This window comes from Rhipicephalus microplus, unplaced genomic scaffold (genome assembly GCF_043290135.1).
Source record: "Rhipicephalus microplus isolate Deutch F79 unplaced genomic scaffold, USDA_Rmic scaffold_49, whole genome shotgun sequence".
Lineage (NCBI taxonomy): Eukaryota > Metazoa > Arthropoda > Arachnida > Ixodida > Ixodidae > Rhipicephalus > Rhipicephalus microplus.
The window spans coordinates 2,342,201-2,367,917 of record NW_027464622.1 but is presented as its reverse complement, the minus strand read 5'-3'; the positions used below and the strand labels follow the sequence as shown (position 1 = coordinate 2,367,917).

At 45.0% G+C, this 25,717-nt stretch overlaps 1 protein-coding gene across 1 annotated transcript; it reads left to right on the top strand.

Annotated features, from left to right (window-relative positions):
* Positions 1-6,238: 6,238 nt before the first annotated feature.
* Positions 6,239-6,526, top strand: LOC142788243 (cold-inducible RNA-binding protein-like). The gene has a single exon (XM_075884838.1). It carries the CDS (start codon positions 6,245-6,247, stop codon positions 6,524-6,526), a length of 282 nt encoding a protein of 93 aa, XP_075740953.1. The 5' UTR covers positions 6,239-6,244.
* Positions 6,527-25,717: the final 19,191 nt, after the last annotated feature.

Here is a 25,717-nt window from a genome sequence, read left to right as displayed (position 1 = left end):
TGTGCCCAATGAATCAAGTTTTTTTATTCCGGTTAGCATACGCAGAAAATAGAGCGCAGCTATATCGCAAGATGCACATGGCGCACCGCATTTCTCCGAGATTTGTTTACATACTTCGGGAGCTGCCACGTTATGCAGTCACTGGATACAATAGTGATTTAGTAGGTTTGAGTCAAGATGTTAACAGTGGTGCCTCACATGGAAAGAAGAAATCGTGTTGTGCGAAACGCTCTGAGCAAACGGTATCGTCTGTTTCACGTCCTTGCCGATGCGGAGATTCGCGATCCACCAAGCTCCGTGGCTTCGGTCTTTGGCCTCGGAAGGAAATGCGTGAAACGAAATCGCGCTGTCCTTCCATCTCGCTGACACGCACTGAAGAACACAGCACAACTGCTTGGCCGTTTGTTTTTTCTTTCCGGGCGGCATCATCCTACCATGCTCCTACCGTATACGACTGGTGCTTGGACTGTTTGGACCTCAGTACGCATGTTCACTATATTGCCGCTAGGTGCCGCATAAATTGCTGGAGTCACGAATAGTTACAGCGCGAAAACAGAACGACGCCACAGAGACAGGAATGACACGAACGTTAACTTCCAACTGAGTTTATTGCGCAGAGCGCGAAAGCCCATAGAGGAGAGATTAAACCATGGGACGAAAACCATTTGGCACAAAGAGCAATGTATGAGTAAGGAAAAAAGCACAGAAAAAGGCAAAGAAAAGTCTATAAGGGGACGAAACAGAGAAGTAAAAGTAATATAATTTGAAGTGTGGCAGCTTTGGCTAGTTGGTATGACATGCCGATAGTTATAGCGCGAGAACCAAACGCCGGCAAAGAGACAATAATAACAGAGTACAAACAACTTTCCGTTCATCAGTTGTCAAGGTGTGACGCTGTGTCATGCACTGAAAAAAGAGTACTAGTGCATGCGAGACAGCTTTCTGAAACACTGGCCTACGTATGTTGATGCTCATGTTCTACCAAACAAGTTGAACTGATGATTTTAGGAAGATATGAAAAAATATAAACGAACCGAAGACCGCGAGACAGAAAAGATCAAAATTGAAAATCTATTTGTCGATCTTCGATTAGTGTTTGCGTAATTTGATGATGAACATCAAGTACGGAAATCAGAAGTCAACAGGAGAGCCCCGCCACGGTGGTCTAGTGGCAGGTACTCTGCTGCTGACCCGCAGGTCACGTGCTCAAATCGCCACTGCGGCGGCTGCATTTCCGATGAAGGCGGAAATGTTGTAGGACCGTGTGCTCAGATACTTCTAGATGTTCGTCATTTGGCGAGAAACGCCGTGCTGTATTTAATGTTAATAAACCTGCGTAAACACTTTTGGAAGAAGGCGCCTTCTTCCCTGCAAGATAGGCTAAAGGGGTCTGGTGGCGGCAGACAGCTATCCATGATGAGACCCTCTAAACCCGAACCGTAATGACTGGCAGCAGCGGTGCGATGCCGTCGAGCCTCGGTCATAACACCATATGCCGGTCCTCACCTTTCTTCTTGGCCATGTATAAGGTATGACGACGGTGCAGGTTCAGGCACTTGGTCCACCCGTCGGGAAGAGGCAATGTGGCATGGAGGGTGTCGGGCTAATGTTGAGGTCCACGGCCTAAAGCAAGCTTTATACAATGTGCTTGAAACAAACAGCGGCACACCCGCTCCTAAATTATTCTGGTTAATAGAGCGTACGACGACAATAAACAGCACACTGGAAAGTTTAACTCACCGATCCTGTTACATGCATTGGCAGCCGAGCAAGACCAATTCCTTTCGTACTTCAGGCTTATGTAGAAACTGTTACACTCGCGCTGACATGACGGGACAGACCACACTTTGAGAACGTGCTTGACGTACGCGCACATAGAAACACGACGTGGCTATTATAGCAGACGACGCAAGGAGCAATTTACACTTCACCGTTTCGGCAAGTTGCCGTCAGGCGGGGACTCTGCTTGATCTCGCGGCAATTTGACCTGACATTGAGTCTAATCATTTACAATAAACACGAGCTCATCGACGTCTTTTTTTTCGTTATCTCCTCTTTCTCCCAATGAAACATACCCATAGTAGCATAGCTCAATCTCACTTCATACCTGTGGAAATAATTTTAGCGTCATACAAATGTCGAGACTTACATATTCGAGCAGCGTCCTAAAATTGGCCTAGATATCCGTAGTCTAACGCCTGGGAGCATTCTGTTGGGCACCCAATGGGGGGGGGGGGGGGGTTCAAGTCTGATTAACCAAGAGCCCTGCAGGAAGACGTTGAACCAGACCAGGAACCTTGTTTTTTCCACTGAGTGTCGGCCGCAACTGATTGGTTGGTTGGTTGGTTGTTCCTCAGAATCTGGTGCGACACCCCATGGGAGATCGGCCATGAAACGAATGGTACTTCATATTTGAGATGAAATAGTTTTACCAGACGGGATGTTTAGATGAGGATGTTTCAAAAAAGAAGAGGTTAGTAAACCATAGATTAGAAATAGAAGGAGTTGAGTTAAGAAAAAAGAAAAGCCAACATGCTAATATGATTGGAAATAAAGTGAGTTTTTGCCAAAGCCTAACACTCTATTTTGTTATGTGTTTTTTTTTCTAAAATCACACATCATGACCTCGGAAATGTTCCTGTGGCTAAAACCCTTTTCAGTTGCTTCAAAAGAAAGGACCAGTGGAAGAGATAAATTTAGAGCCAACCTACGGAGAGGTTCTGTCTTTTTCTTTGATTTGTGTTACAAGCTGCCACTCTAGCGTCGCCAGCGCGAAGTCGGCGACGGGAATGACAGCAGGTTATTTTGTTCCGTACGCAAGCAGAGACAGTGAAGAGATCAGAGACGTGAAAAAACAAAACAAACTTTACTCTAGTGATATTGCAGCACACGGGATCTAGTACAACACTTCAATACAACTAATAACATACATCAACACTTGATACAACTAAAAAATGTATAAAAAAACAATAAATCAGCTTACCAAAGAGAACTATTACAAACTACACAAACTAACAACAATAGAACGACGGAGGAGAAAGTTCGAAGATATAAACAGGTGAAGGCATACGTGTGATGACCGGCAACATTGCGTCCCCGACGATCGGAGGCGAGAAGTCGACGAGAGTTCTGGCACGAAACCGATGTCGGCGGTGTTGCAACGCTGGTGGCTCCGGGAGGCTAGTGCTTGCAGGTGACTTCGGGCAGGTTGAGCAAACTCGAGGCGAAGTCTCGATGTCTACGTTGCAGACGTTATTATCGAGTCACAACTAGACGAACGGCAAAGTTTAGGTGGCCAGCCGATACAGAGCCACACTAAAAACTTCTAGAAGAGATACTTGTTGATCTGTTTCTTCACCATGTTGGTCAGCGACTAGTCTGCCTAGCAGGGAAAATCCTGCGCTTAAATCCCCCTCGTGTCTCCTCGCTCTCTTCCTTGGGGACAAGGGACCTCTACATGGGTCCAATCGTGCGCGTTTAATTGATGGGAACTCCGCCCCAAAAATATTTTGACCTCACACCTTTTTAATTAGGAAAGGATCCTCAACTAGGGAGAGTGACAACCTGTGGGGGTGTTGCCATATGACTTGGCCACCAGGGGTTTTCCCACGGTTTCCTCCGTGGGAAACGGTCAGTCTGTTTCGCTTTCAGCCGGTGCGTCCCGTAGTCTAATCCTTGTTCGGGGTACATCGCGGCCTTCCACGACCTTGCAGACGCCGCCGCAGTTACAAAAGGATCAAAGGTCGGCGGCGACGTTCGAAGAAGAGCACCGCATTCTGCACTTCTCGGCTCTCTTGCATGCGCCCACAGTTCCCACGGTCAGTGGGGGAATACGGCGCCCGTTAATTGCCGTGACGCGGGGTCGCCAAAATCGGCCGTCCGTGAAAATTTGTAAATAACCCTTGTGTGAAATGATAATGATGCTGAGATTCATTGTCCTTGAAGTGGAGGCAAAAGGGAGACTGTGCCAGACCTGGCCTTTTAAATAATAGTTAATTAGAGGATTCGGCATCGTAGTCCTGTAATTGATATCTCCGCCATTAATTCTAGGAAAGCACCAACGGTTTTTTCAAGGGTACATTGAATAACTCAGATGTTCCCAAGCGAGACTTTTCAAATTTATCTGATGTGGCGCATTTCTCAAATTGTGCCACGACAATAATTAATAGCGTCGAAATATAGAAATTATGGGATCAATATGTGAGGCCTTAGGAAGTGCATCTGCACATTCAATAAAGGTTCTTCCTTTATGCCCTGGTATTCATACCAAGTGAATGAGGCAAAAATATTTTCTGGCAAGAGCGTGAAAAACTAGTAGAGCATTGAACATATTAGGTGAAGGGAATGAAGTACACAAAGACGGGCAGTCTGTAAGAATGATATCAACTGTTATAGAAAGAGTATATTTAGGTAATGCTAAGAGAATTGCAAGTAATTCTGTTTGATAAATAGGTGTAAAGTAGGTGAACGAATTGAAAAAAAAAAACAAATTCAACAGTGAAGATGCAGTTCCAACTCGTGCGTTTTCTTCTTAAACTGAAGCATCCTTCTTTTTTAAACAACGGTGGTAATGTTTCTAAATGCTTCTGTACGACGATGACTTGTGGGCACCTTAGTCTAGACCACCGTTGTTTAAAAAAGGAGGTCAATGCATTATTGAAAACGTACTGCGACCTCCTATGTTAGATGCATATATTTTTAATAAGGTACGAACTGATAGTATTTGGAACCTTGCAAGAAGAGAAGGCAGGCCCACTTCCGCATATAAATATGATTGGGACAAATTTGTGCAGCCAAAACATAATCGTAACGTTTCGCGTTAGAGAAGTACCAGTTGTCAAATTTTATGGGTGGGTCCTCCAGAAACCATGACGCTGCCAAACTCTAATATCGACCTAATATACATACAATATATTGTGACAAGCACATCGCGACGTAAACAACATCGTTTACTGCTGTGTCTATAAAGCATCCCAACCACCCGTGTTCCTTCAGCTACGATATTTGCTACATGCGGACTTCGATTTAGATTGTCGGTATAAATAACTTCTAACTACCTAATCAATTTGATCTGCGGAATAACGTCCTGTCTGTAAAGTACAAAAATCTGCACTAGAATAATTAGCGGAAAAATTATGATTGTACTTTTCTTGATGTTTATTCAAATATTAATGTCGCCCAACCACGGGTTCAGAGCACTCATATAAAATTGTAGCACCTAATATAGTGCATGTATAACTACAGCTTTAACAAAATTGTGAGGTCCTCATCGTATACATACGTACGTGAGTATATATGTACGTCATGTTGTACAGCAATTGTGCAGAATAAAACAAGAAATAATAATGCTGACAATACCGAATAACGTGCTGGAATTGGGCTGAATAAAACAATCAATATTAATGGTGACAAGACCGAACCTTGGGGGAGACCTCTAGTTTGTTTATACTTCGAAGAAGGCACATCAGATTTAAAGCGATTAAACTCTCTATCTTTTAAAAAGAAGTAAATTCATGCAACGAAGTAATTTGGTAAACCCACGTTCGTTAGCGAATTTACTACTTTATCGTGTTCTACACTGTCATAAGCTTTAGAAATACCTACAGTTACTAAGGCGGAAACATGTTTCTAGAACAAGCTAGTTGTATCCTGCTTTTTAAATCAACATGGGCCAACCAAATGGAGCAGCCACGCCTGAATCCAAGTGTGCATGGGCTTAAAATCACGTGTTAATCCAACCAGTTAACCATTTCAATTGCCCGCAATCAGCGACTGCCGCGTGCCACGAGCGCACCCGCGACCATCATCATCCTCTTCTCTCTGATGTCGGTGTGCTCGCGGCCGCCGCTGCCATATGTAAAATGCATGTGTTCTTCACTATTGCGGAATTTATCAATCAGTCTAAAAGAAATTCTATCCAACTTAACGATGCTTAAATCTTATCATCAATAATAATTCGTATTTAAATTTGCCATATTAGTTAGCTCTAGCTTTCCTTAGTTGTAAACTGAGAAAAATACTGCGAAAATTCACCTCCTACTCAGCCAATCCTCTGTATCTTGTATGAACTATCAGAGAAGAAGAAGAAGAAGAAAAAGAAGCGGTACGTCGTGGCGCTGAAGAGCATCGTGGCGTGGGCGAAAAGCATTCAAGAGCGTTATCCGTCGTCACCCCGAACATCTCCACCACGCCAGGCGGCAGCTCACTGTTGAGACGCACCTTCGTGGCAGGGCTCGACGGCACCATGACCCACGACGACCTGGAGCGCGAGTTCGGCAAGTACGGACAGCACAAGGAAGTGCGGATGGCGCCAAGATCCCCGGGCTTCGCGTTCGTCGAGTTCGAAAACATGTCGTACGTAGACGAAGAGATGCGCGAGATGAACGGTGCTATCGTCAATGGCATGCTGCTTCGGGTCGAGCGAGCTCGACAAAAGTCGAGTGGGCGTGCGGTGTCGCAGTCAACGGTGGCGTGGTCGGACCCTTCCTACCGCGATTCTTCCGTGGTGGCGGCGACGTGGCCGTGACAGGATCGTACAAGCAGGCTGGCCTCGAAGAGAGAATGATTCGCCTTGCCGCAGAGTTGATGGTCGCGTTTAGTCCTCAAGAAACTATGCCGCTGAAGCCACACCTGGTGCCCCAGCATACGGCTACGACTACGTGTCAACGGCAGTGAGGCTCAACCCATACGCCACGCCACCAACCTACGCACCGGCTCTGCCGACGGCTGCGTTCTGGCAGTCGGCCTATGGGACCGCATTCGTGGCACCAGCATCGGGATTTGCGGCACGAGCACCAGGATAAACGGCCCCTCCACGAGAAACGGTCTCGATAAATACAAGACGATATGTCCTTTGTCTTCGGTAAAGCACTAGACGTCAAGCCGAGTCATTACAATAAACATCAGCTCATGGACTTCAATTTTTCGTCCTCTATTCGGTCTCCCAGTAGCACATACCCACTCGGGTATAGAGCTCAATCTCTTTCAATGGCCGTGGCAATATTGTTAGCGTCATTTCGTAACGTTTCACTCAACAACACAGTCCCCTTCCCCCTGCATGCTTCGCATAACATTGATTTGCGAAGCACGTGACATCTGCCGAATTTCATTTACTCAACACAAACAAAAAATCTCCAGCCCTGCACGAAACGCGCAGCGCAGTCACAGAGATAGCTGGAAGAGCGGCCTTTCAGAGCCTTTGTTAAGCACTTCTTGAATGACTTATACAAGCACACTTGCAGAGTACTCATCATGCCGTAAGTCATGATATATGTTTTGTGTAGTAGGGAGGCATTCACTATTCCCTCTTTATTCATTCTTCGGAGAAGTGTGGTACCCGCTATATGATGTCGTGGGTTGTAAAATACAGAGGGTTTATTTAGGAACACGGACAGTGGAACCCATAGAGACGCTCACAAAAGAAGGCCACTAAGATTGTCATCTTCTTCAAACACCTGCGCTGCGCCTCTCGAGGAAATCCGCGATTTTCGTTGTCGCCCCTATCTCGCAGCCAGACGCAGCTATGCACGGCATTACCCTCCCGCCAGAGTGAGCGTCGTCCCGGTGCTCACCACTAGAGATGCGGCTAGTGGGTGTTTACATCAGTCAGAGTGGTAAAGTTTCATGCAGACCACGTGCATTGTATCAGGCAGACGCTGGCGACGTTTCGAACAGGAGAAGGCATCGGGAACGACTTCGCACGTCACGGACGGCCAAAACCTTGTAGGGTCCAAAGTATCGGCGCATAGGAGCTTCTCCGAGAGGTCTCGCCGTCGTACGGAAAACCAAACCCAGACTCTATCGCCTGGTTCATAAGCGACGAATCGATGGTAAAGGTTGTACTATCTGTCGTCAAGTTGCTGCTGGTTAATTATTCTGACGCGGGCAAGCTGCCTTGCGTCGTCGGTGCGCTCAGTGAAGTCTGAGGCGTCTTTCTCTGAATCATTGCAATCGTTAGGCAGCATGACGTGAAGCATTGTAGTAACTTCTCCTTCATGAATGAGTGCAAACGGCGTGATTTTTGATCTTTCCTTAAACGGCAATTAAGGCACCTACCGGTTTGCCTTATGTATAACATTCCGCACGAAAGCGGAATGAGATATACGACACCAATAACACAAGGTACAAAGCGCGTTCTGTGTTTGACAGTGCATCTTTCTCTAATAGCAGCTGCATTATTCACCAGCTTACAGAGCTTTGCAAGCTTTTCTGGGGCGGAAAACACAACAGTGACACCAGCGCGTTTACCGATTTTTTTTTAGCCGATGCGACACGTTATGCGGATAGGGAAATGCAACATATTTCATGGGAACAGACGCGCTTTGAGGCGGAGATCGCCCTCCTTGATTTTTCATTTGGTTCAAAAGTTCTCCGCAACAGCCGAAATCAGGGTGCTCGACTAACCAGCGCTTAAAAGGCGCTCTACCTGTGCTTTGAAACTGCATTGCATCGAGTGTGGGCATGACCTCTTGAGAGCGTTTCCAGGCAACATTTTATGATACCCCTTTTCACCAATTTTGAATGAGATGAGTGGAGAGGTAAAAGGGGTTTACCACTTCTCGGTGAAAGCAGCCAGCACAAATGATTACTTCTAAGACGGAGCGTTCTGTATAAGAACCTAATCGAATTTCCAGGCGGTAGGTCATTAGTAAGTTCAAGAGGATACAAGTGCTTCTTAAACGAATCAAAAAGACTACGGACAACAACTTCAAAAACAGTATCCAAACAGTCAATAAATACAATGAAATCATCAACAAACCTACAGACCTTCACAACGAGAGACAAATGGAGATCTTTTTAAATGTGGGGATTCTTATGCGCGAGACAGATGTCACTCAGGACTGGTGCCAAACAGGAACCTATGCAAACGCCGCTTTTTTGAATTAAATGTTGCTCATTCCAAGACGCAACCGTTGACTTTAAATAAAGTGAAAGGAATTCCAGAAAACAATGAACTGGCATACCTGACGCAATTGGGAAGTTTAACGACCCAAACGAATCAATGCATTCTTCTAAGCACTGGAGCAGTGCGTTTTGTGGAAGTGAATAATATAGGTCTTTCACGTCTATCGAGAAAGCCTTCAGTCCTTGCTCATTAGACCTTTAAAACTTAATAACTGCCTCAGAGTCTTTTACCAGGAAAGGATCGTCAATAGGTAATAGGTTCAGCTGTTCTTGTAAAACAAGGCGACCTGTTTTGCCAGGTCCCGTTTTCAGAAACTATTACCCACAGTGGGCAGTCAATCTTGTGCGTCTTAGCGGTAAAAATGATGTCAAGACTTAGCTTTTTTGATTTGTCCATTGATTTTGCAACTTTATCTAGGCCGAGAAAGTTTCAAAGCCTTTTCGTTTTCAATTTAGATTCTTCTATAGAAGAGTCGCTGGGTTTAAAAACAGAGTTTATAGCCATGGTGGCCTTGTTCTTAAACAAAAGGGAAGGCAAAACAGCAAAGCCACCTTTATTGTTCGATGATAAAAGAGCTAAAGACTGAGCTTTTAAGAAATATACAACATTTCTAGTGGGCACTGCACTGCTAGGCGGTTTATAGCGTGTTAAAACGTCCACACCATCAGAAACACACCGGTTCATCTCGCTGTCCGGGGTGCGTCGAGCAACTTGTCGTACGAGGGTCAGTAGCCCTTGTGGCGTTTTTCGAGGTTCAACAGCAAACTTTGGTCCAAGTCCCAAAACCTCATTCACTTACTCAGGAAGTTCAACATAACTAACGAGGTGTACCCAGTTCATTGGCAACACTGGTTTCATTGAAGGGAAAGCTGGTATGCTAAGGAGTGTGTGTTGCCACATAAATATTGTCGTGCTGTCAGCCAAGGTAGATAGCTCGTGCCATTTCTTCTTGGCAGTAGAGGGCGTTTCTGAATGGTGTAGCTGCAGATAGAGGCTCTCACGACAAAGGAAAGCCTGGCGCAACCATTCTGATCGCAAAATCCTGCAAATGCGAGCACCATGTCCAAGCGAAGAAGTGAAGCCCGCACAAAGGAACGCCACCTCTGCTGGCAAGACCTTGACACGGATGCAGTAGGCAAAGGACCTAGCTTCAGTTAGTAGGTAGTTAGGTAGTTAGTAGGTAGTAGGTAGTTAGTTGGTAGGACATTCAGATATGTCCTACCAACTTGCCCAAATTTTCACGCTTCACACTATAACTCATTTGTTGCCGATGTCCGATGTTTGGAATTGGCCAAGCAGATCCATTCTGACGTGAGAAAACGGAGTTTCTGGCACTAGCACAAGATGTAATAGCCCAGCAGTGGGTTTGACAGGCGGAACCTTGCGCTGCTGACAGTCAGTGTATTTTCGGGCGTAATGTTTCACCTCTAAGGCGATTTTTCGCTAGTAATATTTTTCTTTGACGCGTGTCGGTGTTCTTGTGAAACCTAGGTGGCCCACAGTGGCTTCGCCATGGCAGGCTTGTAAACGTTCGGCGCGGAGAGCTTCAGGAACTACCAGCAGATAGCTTCTGTTTGTTGGTGAAAATTATTTTTGTACAGAATTACGTCCCGTAAACAGAATAACGATAAGTTCTTCGAAAACACTCTTGGTGCATTTCCTGCTCGTCAGTTCAAGAATTCTATAAGCGAGTTGAGATAACTCTCACGCTCATCTTGTTGTTGCCAAGAAATGATAGCCGCATCAGCAACTCCTAAAACACCTGCAAATTCATCATCCTCTGTAGCCGGTGATTCAATCAGTGACCTTGACAAACATTCGGAGTCTAAGTGTTGCTTTCTGAACTTGTAAACTACGGCCATGTCGGAATCTTGGAGCCGTAAACTCCATCGTGCTAAACGTCCAGATGGGTCTTTTATGTTGGTCAACCAAAAAAGAGTGATGTTTCACCTCTGCTGCGAATCTTGACTAGTAATATTTTTGTTCTTCGTGTAACTTCACAACTGCCCAAACGACAACCAGACACTCCTTCTCCGTTGTTGAGTAGTTGGACTCGGCACACGTCAACGTTCTGCTAGCGTAGGCAACTACTTCGTCCACACCATCTTGGCACTGGAAAAGAACAGCACCTAGGCCAACATCGCCGGCGTCTTTATGGGTGGCTGCTGGTGCATCCTCGTTGAAGTGAGCGAGGACGAGTGGAGTTGGTAGACGCTGCCCCAGCACGTTAAACGACACTTCTTGCTCTTCCTCCCATACAAGCGCAACGTCTTCCCTTGTAAAGCGGTTGAGTGGAGAGGTGATGTGTGTAAAGCTTGCTATAAATGACCGGTAGTAGGCACAGAGATCTAGGAAACGTCTGAATGCTTTCTCATCAAAAGGACTTGCGAACTTTGCGATGGTTTCAGTTTCATCTGGGTCAGGCCTGACACCTTCGCGACTGACCACGTGTCCCAGGAGCTGGAGTTCTTCGAAGTCAAAGTGGCATTTTTCCTGTATTAGTGTGAGTCCAGCGGCCTGTATATGGCTTGAAGGACTGACAGTAGCAGCTTTAGATGTACTTCAAACGTGGCTGAAAAAACAATCACGTCGTCGAGGTACACCAGGCTTGTTTTCCATTTCAGGCCGGACAGAATGGTACCCATTAGTATTTATTACGTACACCGAAAGCGACGACTTTGAATTCATAGATACCGTCTGCGGTAACGATCGAAGGCGTTCTTTTCTCGGTCGCACTTATTTAGTTCTCTTTGCCAGTATCAAATTTTAAGGTCAATTGACGAGAAGCAGTGAGCATGCCCAAGCAGTCATCGATCCGTGGTAACAAATAAACGTATTTTTTCGTAACGTGGTTCAGCTTACGATAATCGACGCAAAAACGCAAGCTGTCATCTTTCTTTTTGAAGAGTACCACTGGCGATGCCCAAAGACACTTTGATGGTTGAAATACATCATCCTCTAGCAACTTCTTGACTCTCTTCTGGATTACCTGTTGTTCTTTCTGAGCGACGTGATATGGGTTCTGTCGGATCAGTCTTGGTGTGTCTTCCGCAATGATGCGATGCTTAGTCAGAGGCATTTGACCCACTCGTGATATCGATGACAAGCAGTCCTTGAACTGGTTGAGCAGCTCCATAAGACGGCACCTTTCAGTCGGTGTTAGACTCGGACCGATATCGACTGGTGGTATATGCGGAGCTGATTGGGCTGTGGCTTCCTTTTGCATAAGACTGTCGTTAGAGTAGTCAAGCCTCTCGAGGTATACCACAGCCGTGCCTTTACCGATGTGCCGGCGCTCATACTTGAAGTTGGTCAGAAGCACGTCTGCGTGCCCATCCACTAAGCTGACGATGCGGTGAGCCATGGCAATGCCTTGTAGAAAAAGAAGGGCAGTGATGCGTTCGGCAATGACGTCCTCATTACAGTGCACACCACAACACACAGAAACAAGACTACATGACTGTAGTAGCACGCAGACGTCGTCGTCGACCACACGTAATACCCTGGGTTCTTGGTCTGGATCATGGGTCACAGGCTTGTCAGCGGCGAATGTAATCACACTACCACGTACGTTGACCACAGCACCGTACTCTCCTAAGAAGTCCATTCCCAGTATAAGAGGTTTGCAGCGCACCGGTAGGATCAGAAATGTGGCTACAAAAATCACATTATCATCGTGAGTCTTGCTGTACATTTTCCCGTGGGTGTCGTTATCTGGCCTCCAGCATTTTGGATATATAGGCCGGTCCATTTCGTCCTGACTTTCATCAGTTTGTCTGCCAATCGTTCACTCAATATGGAAAAGTCTGCACCCGTGTCAACTAAGGCCGTCACTTCAACGCCATCAATCGTCACTTAGTGGTGATTGATGGCTTAATGGCGATGCCATTTGAGGCCAAAAAGAAGGCTAAAAATTCACGCGAGGCTGGCGCGTTTGTGGCCCAATACTGCATGAAACTCTCCGAGGGAAATACCAGCATCATATTCAACACATTCACGAGTGAAACGAAAACAATTCCTTATTGTGCGCTGGGAAGCGCCTGCGTGCACTGCAATTTTGTCCGTGCCACGCAAACCATTGACTGCGCTTTCAAAAAGTGCCAACTTTACAACGATCCCTTCCCAAACTGGCTGACAATATACTGGTAAACGCCAGAACTGCCGATTTCTGCTTAAGTTGCGCTACCGATGTGCTGGACCAAAACGTTAAATGCCTCCAGGGTGTCCGCCACGTGTAAATACAATCGTCGCAGAAACTGCTGAATTGCGGCTTAATACACACAGTAAATGTTATTCGGAAGTGTACCCAATGAATCAAGTCCCTTTATTCCGGTGAGCATACGCAGAAAATAAAGCGCAGCTCAATCGCAAGTGTAATGCACATGGCGCACCGCGTTTCTGCGAAATTTGTTTACATACTTCGGGAGCCACAACGTTATGCAGTCACTGGATACAATAGTCATTTAGTAGGATTGAGTCAAGAAGTTAACACTGGTGCCTCACCTACATAACGACAACACAAAGACAGGAATGACACGAACACTAACTTCCAAGTGAGTTTTTTGCGCAGAGCGGGAAAGCCCATAGAGGAGAGATTAAACCATGGGACGAAAACCATTTGGCACAAAGAGCAATGTATGAGTAAGGAAAAAAGCACAGAAAAAGGCAAAGAAAAGTCTATAAGGTGACGAAACAGAAAAGTAAAAGTAATATAATTTGAAGTGTGGCAGCTTTGGCTAGTTGGGATGACATGCCGAAAGTTACAGCGCGAGAACCGAACGCCGGCAAAGAGACAACGACACAAGCGCTACTTCGTGTCCTTCTTGCCTCTTTGTAGTCGTTCCGTTCTCGCGCTATAGCTATGGTATATAACTACTTGCGCGTACTCCCTTCGAAGAACCTTAGTTCCTTCTCGGAAAAAGACATGGTGGGCTTGCTAATGAATGATACCTGTTCGTGTACCATCTGGGTGGCCTCGACGACGACTTGGGTGCGTTCATCCCTGTGCTTGTACAACGTCACTGTGTCCTTTAAAAGGGGCAAACACTTGCACTCAGTGAAGTGCTGAGTGAGAAATCCATCTTTCCCATTTCTACCATTGTCGGCATGTTCTCTCAGTCAATCGTTCAGACACCTTTCGGTCGTTCCGACATAACAAGCACCGCAGGAAAGGGGGGTCCTAAAGACATTCTCCCGGCCGCATGCCACATACCTGTTTCTATGCTTAACTCTACATTTCGTTGAGACTGCGTTTTCAGGGGCTTTGTAGATTTTGTGAGACTGATTAACTTGTACGGTGCAGAGAACATCACACGAACTCCCACACGTTTTTCGATTTTCTTGAGTCTGTGTGATATCTGGTGTTTGTACGGAACAGCGGCTATATATTTTTTCACACTCTGTATCCGTATTGCTCGGATCCTGTTCCTGCCTCTGCTCTGCTATTGGTCCACAGGATAGTGTCAGCAACAGAAGCGATAAACGCCCCAGGAATACCCGAAGCCATAAGCCGAGGCACATGAGCTTTGAAGCTCGCACAGATGTTGTGAACGCACGACCTAGTCAAGGCGTTCTGAAGGCAGGCCCGTGCTATGCCTCGTTCTATTAACTTGCTCTGAGCGGAAGAAAAAGGAACAAATGGTTTCTGCGCAAGTGGTACGTAACACCAACATATATGCAGTGTACTAAAAAACAGTCTACTTAGTCTATATTTTTGCTTTTCTGTTTCGTTCCCTTAGAGACTTTTCTTTGTGTTTTCTGTGCTTTTTTATTTTTTCCTTTACCCATGCGTAGCTCTTTGTGCCACATGGTTTTCGTCACATGGTTTACTGTCTCCTCTATATGTTTTCGCACTCTGCGCGATAAACTCAATAAGAAGTTAGTGCTCGTGTCTTTCTTGTCTCTTTGTCGACGTTCTGTTCTCGCGCTATAGTCATGCCATACTCAAGTTCATCAGTAGGGTTTGCAGGCCTGAGGGTATATCTGAATACGTGGCCTCAAGCATGTACAGCTATCAAGCGCAGGGGCCGTGATTTGCGAGTTTCTGGTTCTTCCTATCCTACACAGCTGGCACTGGGAGTAAAAACATATCATCAACATCGTCTATAGGGCTGCAAGGTTCAATTTTCGTGGAACACTCTGTGAATCTTATAAGCGTTTCTACAACCACGGAACCCTCACACCCTGCTTCGATCGCGAACTCTTTTTTTTCGCAACGGGTTCGAATCTCAACCATGTCCTTACAGGTACTAACTAGGCTTCTTTTCGGCCTCGAAGGGCATCGCCACTACATCGCGCCATTCGTGAACTACATCTGAAAATTTCCGGCCTGTAGCTTTCTCTTCAGCCTTAAATGGTGTCGCCACTACATCACGCCATTCGTGCGCTACATCTGTAAATGTTCGGTCTGTACACTCAAAGTCGGGCGCCGGATAAGAAACGACACATAGCCGGAGCGCTCCTGCTTACTGACTAAAATCCCTACTATAGGGAGCCCAGCAATAAAAAAATACCCGTGACATCCACGTGGCACGGAAGTCGCGCATACAGCTGGCAAGAGCAGGCGCAAGAAGGAAAAAAAAGAAAAAAAGGGGGAGAGCCGTCATCACTGTCGCGCCAGCCTGGCACCAGGAGCCGGCATCCACTTACGCAGAACCGTTCAGTCACAAGTGTGAGCGCGAAAAAAAAAAGAAAAAAAAACACACCGTCCCCCTGCCTCCCTGCCGTCGCCACGCCAGCTGAGCGCCCGCCGTCGCCTGCATGCCATGGCATTTGTGTGTCGCCGTTTCGTCCCGCTGTCTTGTGATGGTCGTTTTTCTACAAGATGGTCTGAGCCGGACACATTTTTCGGCACACGTTATTCAAGATACCATACATCTCTCTGCATTTAGACATACACTTGGATATGCAGTGCCGTTGTTACTCTTTTGACTTCAATAAAGGAGTACAAACAACTTTCCGTTTATCAGTTGTCAAGGTGTGACGCTGTGTCATGCACTGAAAAAAGAGTACTAGTGCATGCGAGACAGCTTTCTGAAACACTGGCCTACGTATGTTGATGCTCATAATCTACCAAACAAGATGAACTGATGATTTTAGGAAGATATGAAAAAATATAAACGAACCGAAGACCACAAGACAGAAAAGATCAAAATTGAAAATCTATTGGCCGATCTTCGATTAGTGTTTGCGTAATTTGATGATGAACATCGAGTACGGAAGTCAGAAGTCAACAGGAGAGCCCCGCCACGGTTGTCTAGTGGCTAAGTTACTCTGCTGCTGACCCGCAGGTCACGTGCTCAAATCCCCGCTGCGGCGGCTGCATTTCCGATGAAGGCGGAAATTTTGTAGGCCCGTGTGCTCAGATACTTCTAGATGTTCGTCATTTGGCGAGATACGCCTTGCTGTATTTATTGTGAATAAACCGGCGTAAACACGTTTCGAAGAAGGCGCCTTCTTCCCTGCAAAATTAGTTAGGCTAAACGGATCTGGTGGCGGCAGCCAGCTATCCATGATGAGACCCGCTAAACCCGAGCCGCAATGACTGGCAGCAGCGGTGCGATGCCGCCGAGCCCCGGTCATAACACCACATGCCTGTCCTCACCTTTCTTCTTGGCCATGTATAGGGTATGACGACGGGGCAGGTTCAGGCACTTGGTCCACCCGTCGGGCAGAGGCAATTTGGGATTGAGGGCGTCGGGCTAATGTTGAGGTCCACGGCCTAAAGCAAGCTTTATACAATGTGCTTGAAACAAAAAGCGGCACACCCGCTCCTAACTTATTCTGGTGAATAGAGGGTACGACGACAATAAACAGCACACTAGAAAGTTTCAATCACCGATCCTATTACATGCATTGGCAGCCGAGCAAGACCAATTCCTTTCGTACTTCAGGCTTATGTAGAAACTGTTACATTCGCGCTGACATGACGGGACAGACCACACTTTGAGAACGTGCTTGACGTACGCGCACATAGAAACACGACGTGGCTATTATAGCAGACGACGCAAGGAGCAATCCCAACTTCACCGTTTCGGCCAGTTGCCGTCAGGCGGGGACTCTGCTTGATCTCGCGGCAATTTGCACCTGACTTTGAGTCTAATCATTTACAATAAACACGAGCTCATCGACGTCTTTTTTTGTTCTGTCCTCTTTCTCCCAATGAAACATACCCATAGTAGTATAGCTCGATCTCACTTCATACCTGTGGAGATAATTTTAGCGTCATTCGGATGTCGAGACTTACATCTTCGAGCAGCGTCCTAAGATTGGCCTAGATATCCGTAGTCCAGCGCCTGGGAGCATTCTGTTGGGCACCCAATGGAGGGGGGGGGGTTCAAGGCTGATTAACCTAGAGCCCTGCAGGAAGACGTTGAACCAGACCAGGAACCTTGGTTTTTCCACTAAGTGTCGGCCGCAACTGATTGGTTGGTTGGTTGGTTGTTCCTCAGAATCTGGTGCGACCCACCATGGAAGATCGGCCATGAAACGAATGGTACTTCATCTCTGAGATGAAATAGTTTTACCAGACGGGATGTTTAGATGAGGATGTTTCAAAAAAAAGAGGTTAGTAAACCATAGATTAGAAATAGAATGAGTTGAGTGAAGAAAAAATAAAAGCCAACAAACTAATGTGATTGAAAATAAAGTGAATTTTTGCCAAAGCCTAACACTCTAGTTTGTTATGTGTTTTTTTTCTAAAATCACACATCATGGCCTCGGAAACGTTCCTGTGGCTAAAACCCTTTTCAGTTGCTTCAAAAGAAAGGACCAGTGGAAGATATAAATTTAAAGCCAACCTACGGAGAGGTTCTAACAGTCTTTTTCTTTGATTCGTGTTACAAGCTGCCACTATAGCGTCACCAGCGCGAAGTCGGCGACGGGAATGACAGCTGGTTATTTCATTCCGTACGCAAGCAGAGACAGTGAAGAGATCAGAGACGTGAGAAAACAAAACAAACTTTACTCTAGTGATATTGCAGCACACAGGATCTAGTACAACACTTCAATACAACTAACAACATACATCAACACTTGATACAACCAAAAAGTTTATAAACAACACAATAAATCAGCTTACGAAAGAGAACTATTACAAACTACACAAACTAACAACAATAGAACGACGGAGGAGAAAGTTCGAAGATATAAACAGGTGAAGGCATAGGTGTGATGACCGGCAGCGTTGCGTCCCCGACGATCGGATGCGAGAAGTCGACGAGAGTTCTGGCACGACTGCGATGTCGGCGGTGTTGCAACGCTGGTGGCTCCGGGAGGCTAGTGCTTGCAGGTGCCTTCGGGCAGGTTGAGCAAACTCGAGGCGAAGTCTCGATGTCTACGTTGCAGACGTTAATATCGCGTCACAACTAGACGAACGGCTAAGTTTAGGTGGCCAGCCGATACAGAGCCACACTAAAAACTCCTAGAAGAGATACTTGTTGATCTGTTTCTTCACCATGTTGGTCAGCGACTAGTCTGCCTAGCAGGGCAAAATCCTGCGCTTAAATCCCCTTCGTGTCTCCTCGCTCTCTTCCTTGGGGACAAGGGACCTCTACATGGGTCCAATCGTGCGCGTTTAATTGATGGGAACTCCGCCCCAAAAATATATTGACCTCACACCTTTTTAATTAGGAGAGGGCCCTCTACTAGGGAGAGCGACAACCTGTTGGGGTAGTGTCACACGACTTGGCCACCAGAGGTTTTCCCACGGTTTCACCCGTAGGAAACGGTCAGATTCTTTGGCTCTCAGCCGGTGCGTCCCGTAGTCTAATCCTTGTTCGGGGTACATCGCGGCCTTCCACGACCTTGCAGACGCCGCCGCAGTTACAAAAGGATCAAACGTCGGCGGCGACGTTCAAAGAAGAGCACCCCATTCTGCACTTCTCGAATCTCTTTCATGCACCCGCCGTTCCTACGGTCAGTGGGGGAATACGGCGCCCGTTAATTGCCGTGACGCGGGGTCGCCAAAATCGGGCGTCCGTGAAAATTTGTAAATAACCCTTGTGTGAAATGATAATGATGCTGAGATTCATTGTCCTTGAAGTGGAGGCAAAAGGGAGACTGTGCCAGACCTGGCCTTTTAAATAATAGTTTAGTGGGGGGGATTCGGCATCGTAGTCCTGTAATTGATATCTCCGCCATTATTTCGAGGAAAGCACCGACGGTTTTTTCAAGGGTACCTTAAGTAACTCAGATGTTTCCAAGCGAGACTTTTCAAATTTATCTGATGTGGCGTATTTCTCAAATTGTGCCACGACAATTATTAATAGCGTCGAAATATAGAAATTATGGGATCAATGTGTGAGGCCTTAGGAAGTGCATCTGCACATTCATTAAAGGTTCTTCCTTTATGCCCTGGTATTCATACCAAGTGAATGAGGCAAAAATATTTTCTGACAAGTACGTGAAAAACTTGTAGAGCATTGAACATATTAGGAGAAGGGAATGAAGTACACAGAGACGGACAGTCTGTAAAAATGATATCATCTTTTATAGAAAGACTATATTTCGGTAATGCTAAGAGAATCGCAAGTAATTCTGTTTGATAACTAGGTGTAAAAGTAGGTGAACGAATTGAAAAAAAAAACCAATTCAACACTGAAGATGCAGTTCCAACTTGTGCGTTTTCTTCACAAACTGCAGCATCAGTTGCTATTAAAATTTTTAATACTAATCTTGCGAAGTGGTTTTTCAAAATGGCATTTAGGTACCTGTAGGGAAGATTTTTACAATTTTCGGGAAATATATGTCAAAGCATATTTTAATTGTCTGAATACATCTTAGTACCAATACTTCACGAAGGTTTACTTGTAATGTTTCTAAATGCTTCTGTACGACGATGACTTGTGGGCATCTTAATCTAGACCACCGTTGTTTAAAAAAGGAGGTCAATGCATTATTGAAAACGTACTGCGACCTCCTATGTGTGGATTCATATATTTTTAATAAGGTACGAACTGATAGTATTTGGAACCTTGCAAGAAGAGAAGGCAGGCCCACTCCCGCATATAAATTATCATTGCGACAAATTTGTGCAGCCCAAAACATAATCGTAACGCTTCGCGTTAGAGAAGTACCAGTTGTCAAATTTTATGTGTGGGTCCTCCAGAAACCAAGACGCTGCCAAACTCTCATATCGACCTAATATACATACAATATATTGTGACAAGCACATCGCGACGTAAACAACATCGTTTACTGCTCTGTCTACGAAGCATCCCAACCACCCGTGCTCCTTTAGCTACGATATTTGCTACATGCGGACTTCAATTGAGATTTTCGGTATAAATAACTTCTAAATTTCGAATCAATTTCATCTGCGGAATAACGTCCTGTCTGTAAAGTACAAAAATCTGCACTAGAATAATTAGCGGAAAAATTATGATTGTACTTATCTTGATGTTTATTCAAATATTAATGTCGTCCAACCACGGGTTCAGAGCACTCATATAAAATTGTAGCACCTAATATAGTGCATGTATAACTTCAGCTGTAGCAAACATTGTGAGGTCGTCATCGTATACATACGTACGTGAGTATATATGTACGTCATGTTGTACTGCAATTATGCAGAATAAAACAAGAAATAATAATGGCGAAAATAGCGAACATCGTGCTGGAATTGGGCTGAAGAAAACAATCAATAATAATGGTGACAAGACCGAACCTTGGGGGAGACCTCTAGTTTGTTCATACTTTGAAGAAGCCACGCCAGATTGAAAGCGAATAAACTCTCTATCTTTTAAAAAGAAGTAAACTCAAGCAACGAAGTAATTTAGTAAACCCACGTGCGTTAGCGAATTTACTACTTTACCGTGTTCTACACTGTGATAAGCTTTAGAAATAACCGCAGTTACTAAGGCGGCAACATGTTTCTAGAACGAGCTAGTTGTATCCTGCTTTCCAAATGAACATGGGCCAACCGAATGGAGCAGCCACGCCTGAATCCAAGTGTGCATGGGCTTAAAATCACGTGTTCATCCAACCAGTTAACCACTGCAACTGCCCGCTACCAGCGACTGCCGCGTGCCACGAGCGCACCCGCGACCATCATCATCCTCTTCTCTCTGATGTCGGTGCGCTCGCGGCCGCCGCTGCTATATGTAAAATGCATGTGTTCTTCACTATTGCGGAATTTATCAATCAGTCTAAAAGAAATTCTATCCAACTTAACAATGTCTAAAACTTATCATCAATAATAATTCGTATTTAAATTTGCCATATTAGTTAGCTCTAGCTTTCCTTTGTTGCAAACTGAGAAAAATACTGAGAAATTTCACCTAATACTCAGCTGATCCTCTGTATCTTGCATGAATTATCAGAGAAGAAGAAGAAGAAGAAGAAGAAGAAAAAGCGGTACGTCGTGGCGCTTTCGCGGACTGGCTCCTGTTCGCCAAGGCTCTAGTCGTAGAAGCTTGCTCTCGGGGTGTGGCCAAGAATTAAGTAGCTGTTGTTGATTAATTGATCTACCATCGTTTCTTATACTGCAATAGTTGTTTGATCAGTGTTTTTTGTGCAGTTCAGACAAGACAAGATGCCCTTATTTTCGCCAGGGCCAGGGGCTTTTCTTTGGTCTGCTTCTACGGATCCAAAGGAGGTGCCAGTGGATCTTTTTTTGAGCAACGGAATATCATCGGTTCCAGTGGCTCTAGTCCCGAACAATGACGGCATCATTCGGATGAAAAACCCGAAGATCATTCAGGCGGAATTACGGTCAGTGACGGCCCAATACCAGTCCATAACGGAGGTCCGCCAGTTCGGCAGAGGAGGCATACTGTGCTTTTCGCCAGACCAGTCCTCTGTCCTAGATCTGCTAAAGTGCTCAACGTTTGCATCCCAGCCGGTGAGCGCGTTCATACCTTCTCATTTAGCATGTACCCGAGGTCTAGCGCGTGGCGTCGATGACAACATGCCACCCTCCGAAGTACTAGAGCTGTTTTCGCCAGCAGGTGCTATTTCAGTCTATCGGTGTGGACGGGTGGTTGATAACAACAAAATACCAACTGAGTCTGTAATTGTGACATTTGCAGGATCAGTCCGACCATCAGAAATTAAGGCTTGGCCTTTAATTTACAGAGTAGAGGCACTCTCTCCTCGTCCGCTCCGATGCATAAAGTGCTGGCGTTATGTTCACACAATGAAATGTTGTACGTCAGCGGTCAGTTGTAAGGTATGCGGGGAAGGTCACAATTCTAGCGACTGTCTGAGTGATAACGAAAAGTGTTGCCTATGTAGCGAAGCTCATGCGGCCGATAGCTCTAGTTGTTTGGCAACGGTACGTGAACTGGAAATTCTAGAGATAGTAGAACGAAGACGGTGTTCACGGAAGGAAGCAGCACTTGAAATACAAGCACAAACACAAGGCTACGCCGGTGTTACAGCTCGTAATATGCCAACAATGGAAGCTCTCTCTGTCCCTATTGCGGAAGCGATTGAGAAGGCAGTGGAGAAGGCAATGGAGCGCATCGCTGGGAATATTTGTGGGTCCTTGGCCCAGATTCTATCGAACCAGATGGCTCAAATGTTGGGTACAGCGGAAAACAACCACAGTGCACCACGTAACATTATTGACTCCTCGGAGTTCTCAAAGAAGTATGACTCTGCTACGCCACATCAGGCTACGGAAGCCCTTCACATTCGTGACTCCCCTAAAATTTCAAAGAAGTATGGCTCTGATACGCCACAGCAACCTATGGTAGCTGCAGATTCAGTAGAGGAAGGTAGCGTATTTCAATGCGATCTTACCAAGAAAGTGGAGGACTCAGACGAAATGGAGATGGATCCCCGATCGCTAAAGCGCTCGAGATCCCCTTTATACAAAAAAGGCATCGCACCTGTCGATTCAAAAACCAAAAAGTACCAGAAGAACACCCTGTCTATAGCTGATTTTCTTAAAGAAAATATTCTAAACAAGGCCATCGCTGAGGCTATTTTAGAGCAAAAATAGGGTCACTTAAAATTCTTCATTGGAATTGCCGATCAATTCACTCTGCAGCAACTGATCTAATATATTTGGCATCGAAATTTTCTCCAGATATTATTGCACTGCAAGAAACTTGGCTTTCAATGCATCAGTCTTTTCAATTAAATAGATTCAGATCTTTCCGTCTAGACCGTCCATCGAAAGGTGGAGGTTTGGCATTTTTTAATAATAATAGAATAAGTCTCAAAGCAAAAATTGCGTATAAGCTCATGTCACCTGACAGTGAAATTCTCGCTTTAGAAATAACCTTACCAGGCTGCATGCCTTTTTTGGTGGTGAATGCATACTTTCCTGAAGGTGTAATAGATACTCGATGTTTAGACGCTGCAGTGACTTCTAGTTATCAAAATAAAATTCTAATCGGCGATTTCAATTCTCATCATACGTGCTGGGGTTTCCGAACTGATCAATGTGGTAAGAGATTATGGGAGTGGACAGCGGATAATAACTTGTGTGGCCTGAATTCAAGAACACCCACTTACATTAGTGATAGGTCTCGTTCAGCCTTAGATTTAAGCTTTGTGAGTTCATCACTCACTAGTTTGTCGTGGAGTGCGTGTGATTGTGCAACTAACAGTGATCATTTGCCAATATTATTCGAGATTGCTTGCCAAGTTATAATGTCAGGCTCTAAGACTCGAGTGTTTATTAATTACACCAAATTTAGGAAAGATTTGGAATCTGCTTTGGCAACTCATTCTGAAGAGCAAGAAGATACAAAAGCCATGAGACTAAGTGCACTGATCAAAAGAACATATAAAAACGCAGAATTCGTTGTGGAATCCGCAAAGAGCACAATCCACAGTCCGTGGTGGAACTCGGATTGTGCCCGGGATTTCCGACGAAGAAAGGCAGCTTGGAAAAAACTTATTTATAACCAGTGCCCTCAAAACTGGTCTGATTACAAGTATCACGCTGCAATTTTCAAACGCACGGTCTCTTTAGCTAAGGAACAATATGATAGAAAACATTATGATCACCTTTCAAAAGCTTGTAACAAAAAGGCGCTGTTCAGGTTCATGAGATCACGTAAAATGATGCCATCTCAAAATAATATAGGGTTTGAGATTATGTGCTTGGAAGAAACACAGAAATCCTTAGAAACCATGGCTAAAGGCCTGGAGTGTAGATTTACATCAACTAAGCCTTACGATCCACAAAAACCAGCGTCAACGATTGAAGTTACTGAAGTTACAGAGGAAGAGTTAGCACAAGTGATACAAGGAGGTTTGCCCTCGTCAGCTCCTGGTCCGGACGGAATCACAACTGCTATGATAAAAATATTATTCAAATTATCACCATGTGACCAACTAGACACTGTAAATTATTCGTTAAAATCTGCCTGGATTCCGTATGATTGGAAATTAGCTAAAATAGTGCCGATACAAAAAAGACAAGGATTCGGATATGTCATAGAAAACATTCGACCCATTTCTCTTACATCTAATGTGGTGAAGCTCATCGAAAGAGTGCCCAATAAAAGAGTTTTAATATGCATGGAGGAAAATTCGATATTAAATCCAAATCGAATTGGCTTCAGAACAGATTGTTCAATCTGGTGTGCACACGCAGATTTAGAAAGCCGCATTCAGCTTGCTCGCAAAAAAAGACAACATGCGGCACTAGTGACATTGGATATAGCTAAGGCATACGATAGTGTAGAACATTCAGTATTATTAGACATATTAGAGAGCCACAATCTCCCAAAATATATATTGGCGTGGGTGAGGGAATTTTTGAGAGGAAGGGAGTTCTATTGCTTTAAGGATGGTTGCGCATCGTCAAAGTGCAAACAAACACGTGGTGTCCCCCAAGGCGCTGTATTATCGCCAGTTCTATTTAACATCTTAATGAGCACTATACCGCATTGCCAGGACGTGAAGGTGTTTGTATATGCTGACGATATTGCATTTTTCACGGCACATAGTGTCATATATTCTTTATATCAAACGCTACAGAGATATGTCAATATGCTGGAGAGATGGCTAGATGCAGTCTGCATGACCTTAAATGTAAATAAGAGTGCAGTATTGATATTCAAGTTATCTGATCCCATCTCAATTTCAATATGTTATAAACAAGAGCCCATTCCACATGTGGAATCTCTTAAATAATTGGGAGTAACTTATAATGCCAACCTAAACTTGACTCCTCACATAGAAAGCATGGCATCTAAAGCACAACGCGCCTTAGGAATTCTTCGTAGACTGAGCAGCCGCCGATATGGTCTACGCAGAAGCACAATGGTGATGATCTGTAAAATGTATATGCGACCAATCCTAGAATTCGGGTGCGTATTGTTCTCAGGTGGCCCTGCCTATAAAATAAAGCCTCTGGTTATGCTGGAACGAGAAGCCTTGAGATTGTGTCTAGGACTTCCGAGGTTTGTAAGAAACAATGTTTTGTATCAGGAAGCACGATTACCTACATTGCCTTGCCGTTTTTGTATCCTAACGGTTCAGACGTTTCTGAAATTTTATAGCTATGCGCAGAGACGATCTGAGTATGATTTTATAAATGACCCAGACAGATTTTTTCTTGCCCATTGGCCACGCTTTCGAACACCTCAAATTGCTTTTGTCCAGAAACAACTAGATAGGTTAAATGTAAAAATACGAGATGTGATTGCTGCGCAGGATACAAATCAATTTCTTAAGATTGAATTCGATGAGATTTTTCCCTCTAAGCCCAAATTACAATCCTATAGGGTCTTAAATAGCCGACTGCAGGATTATCTTGCACACGCGGAAACGAATAACATTATAGCCACAGATGCTTCAGTATTGGATGAAAAGACAGGTGTAGGTATATACTCACATTCGCTTGACTGG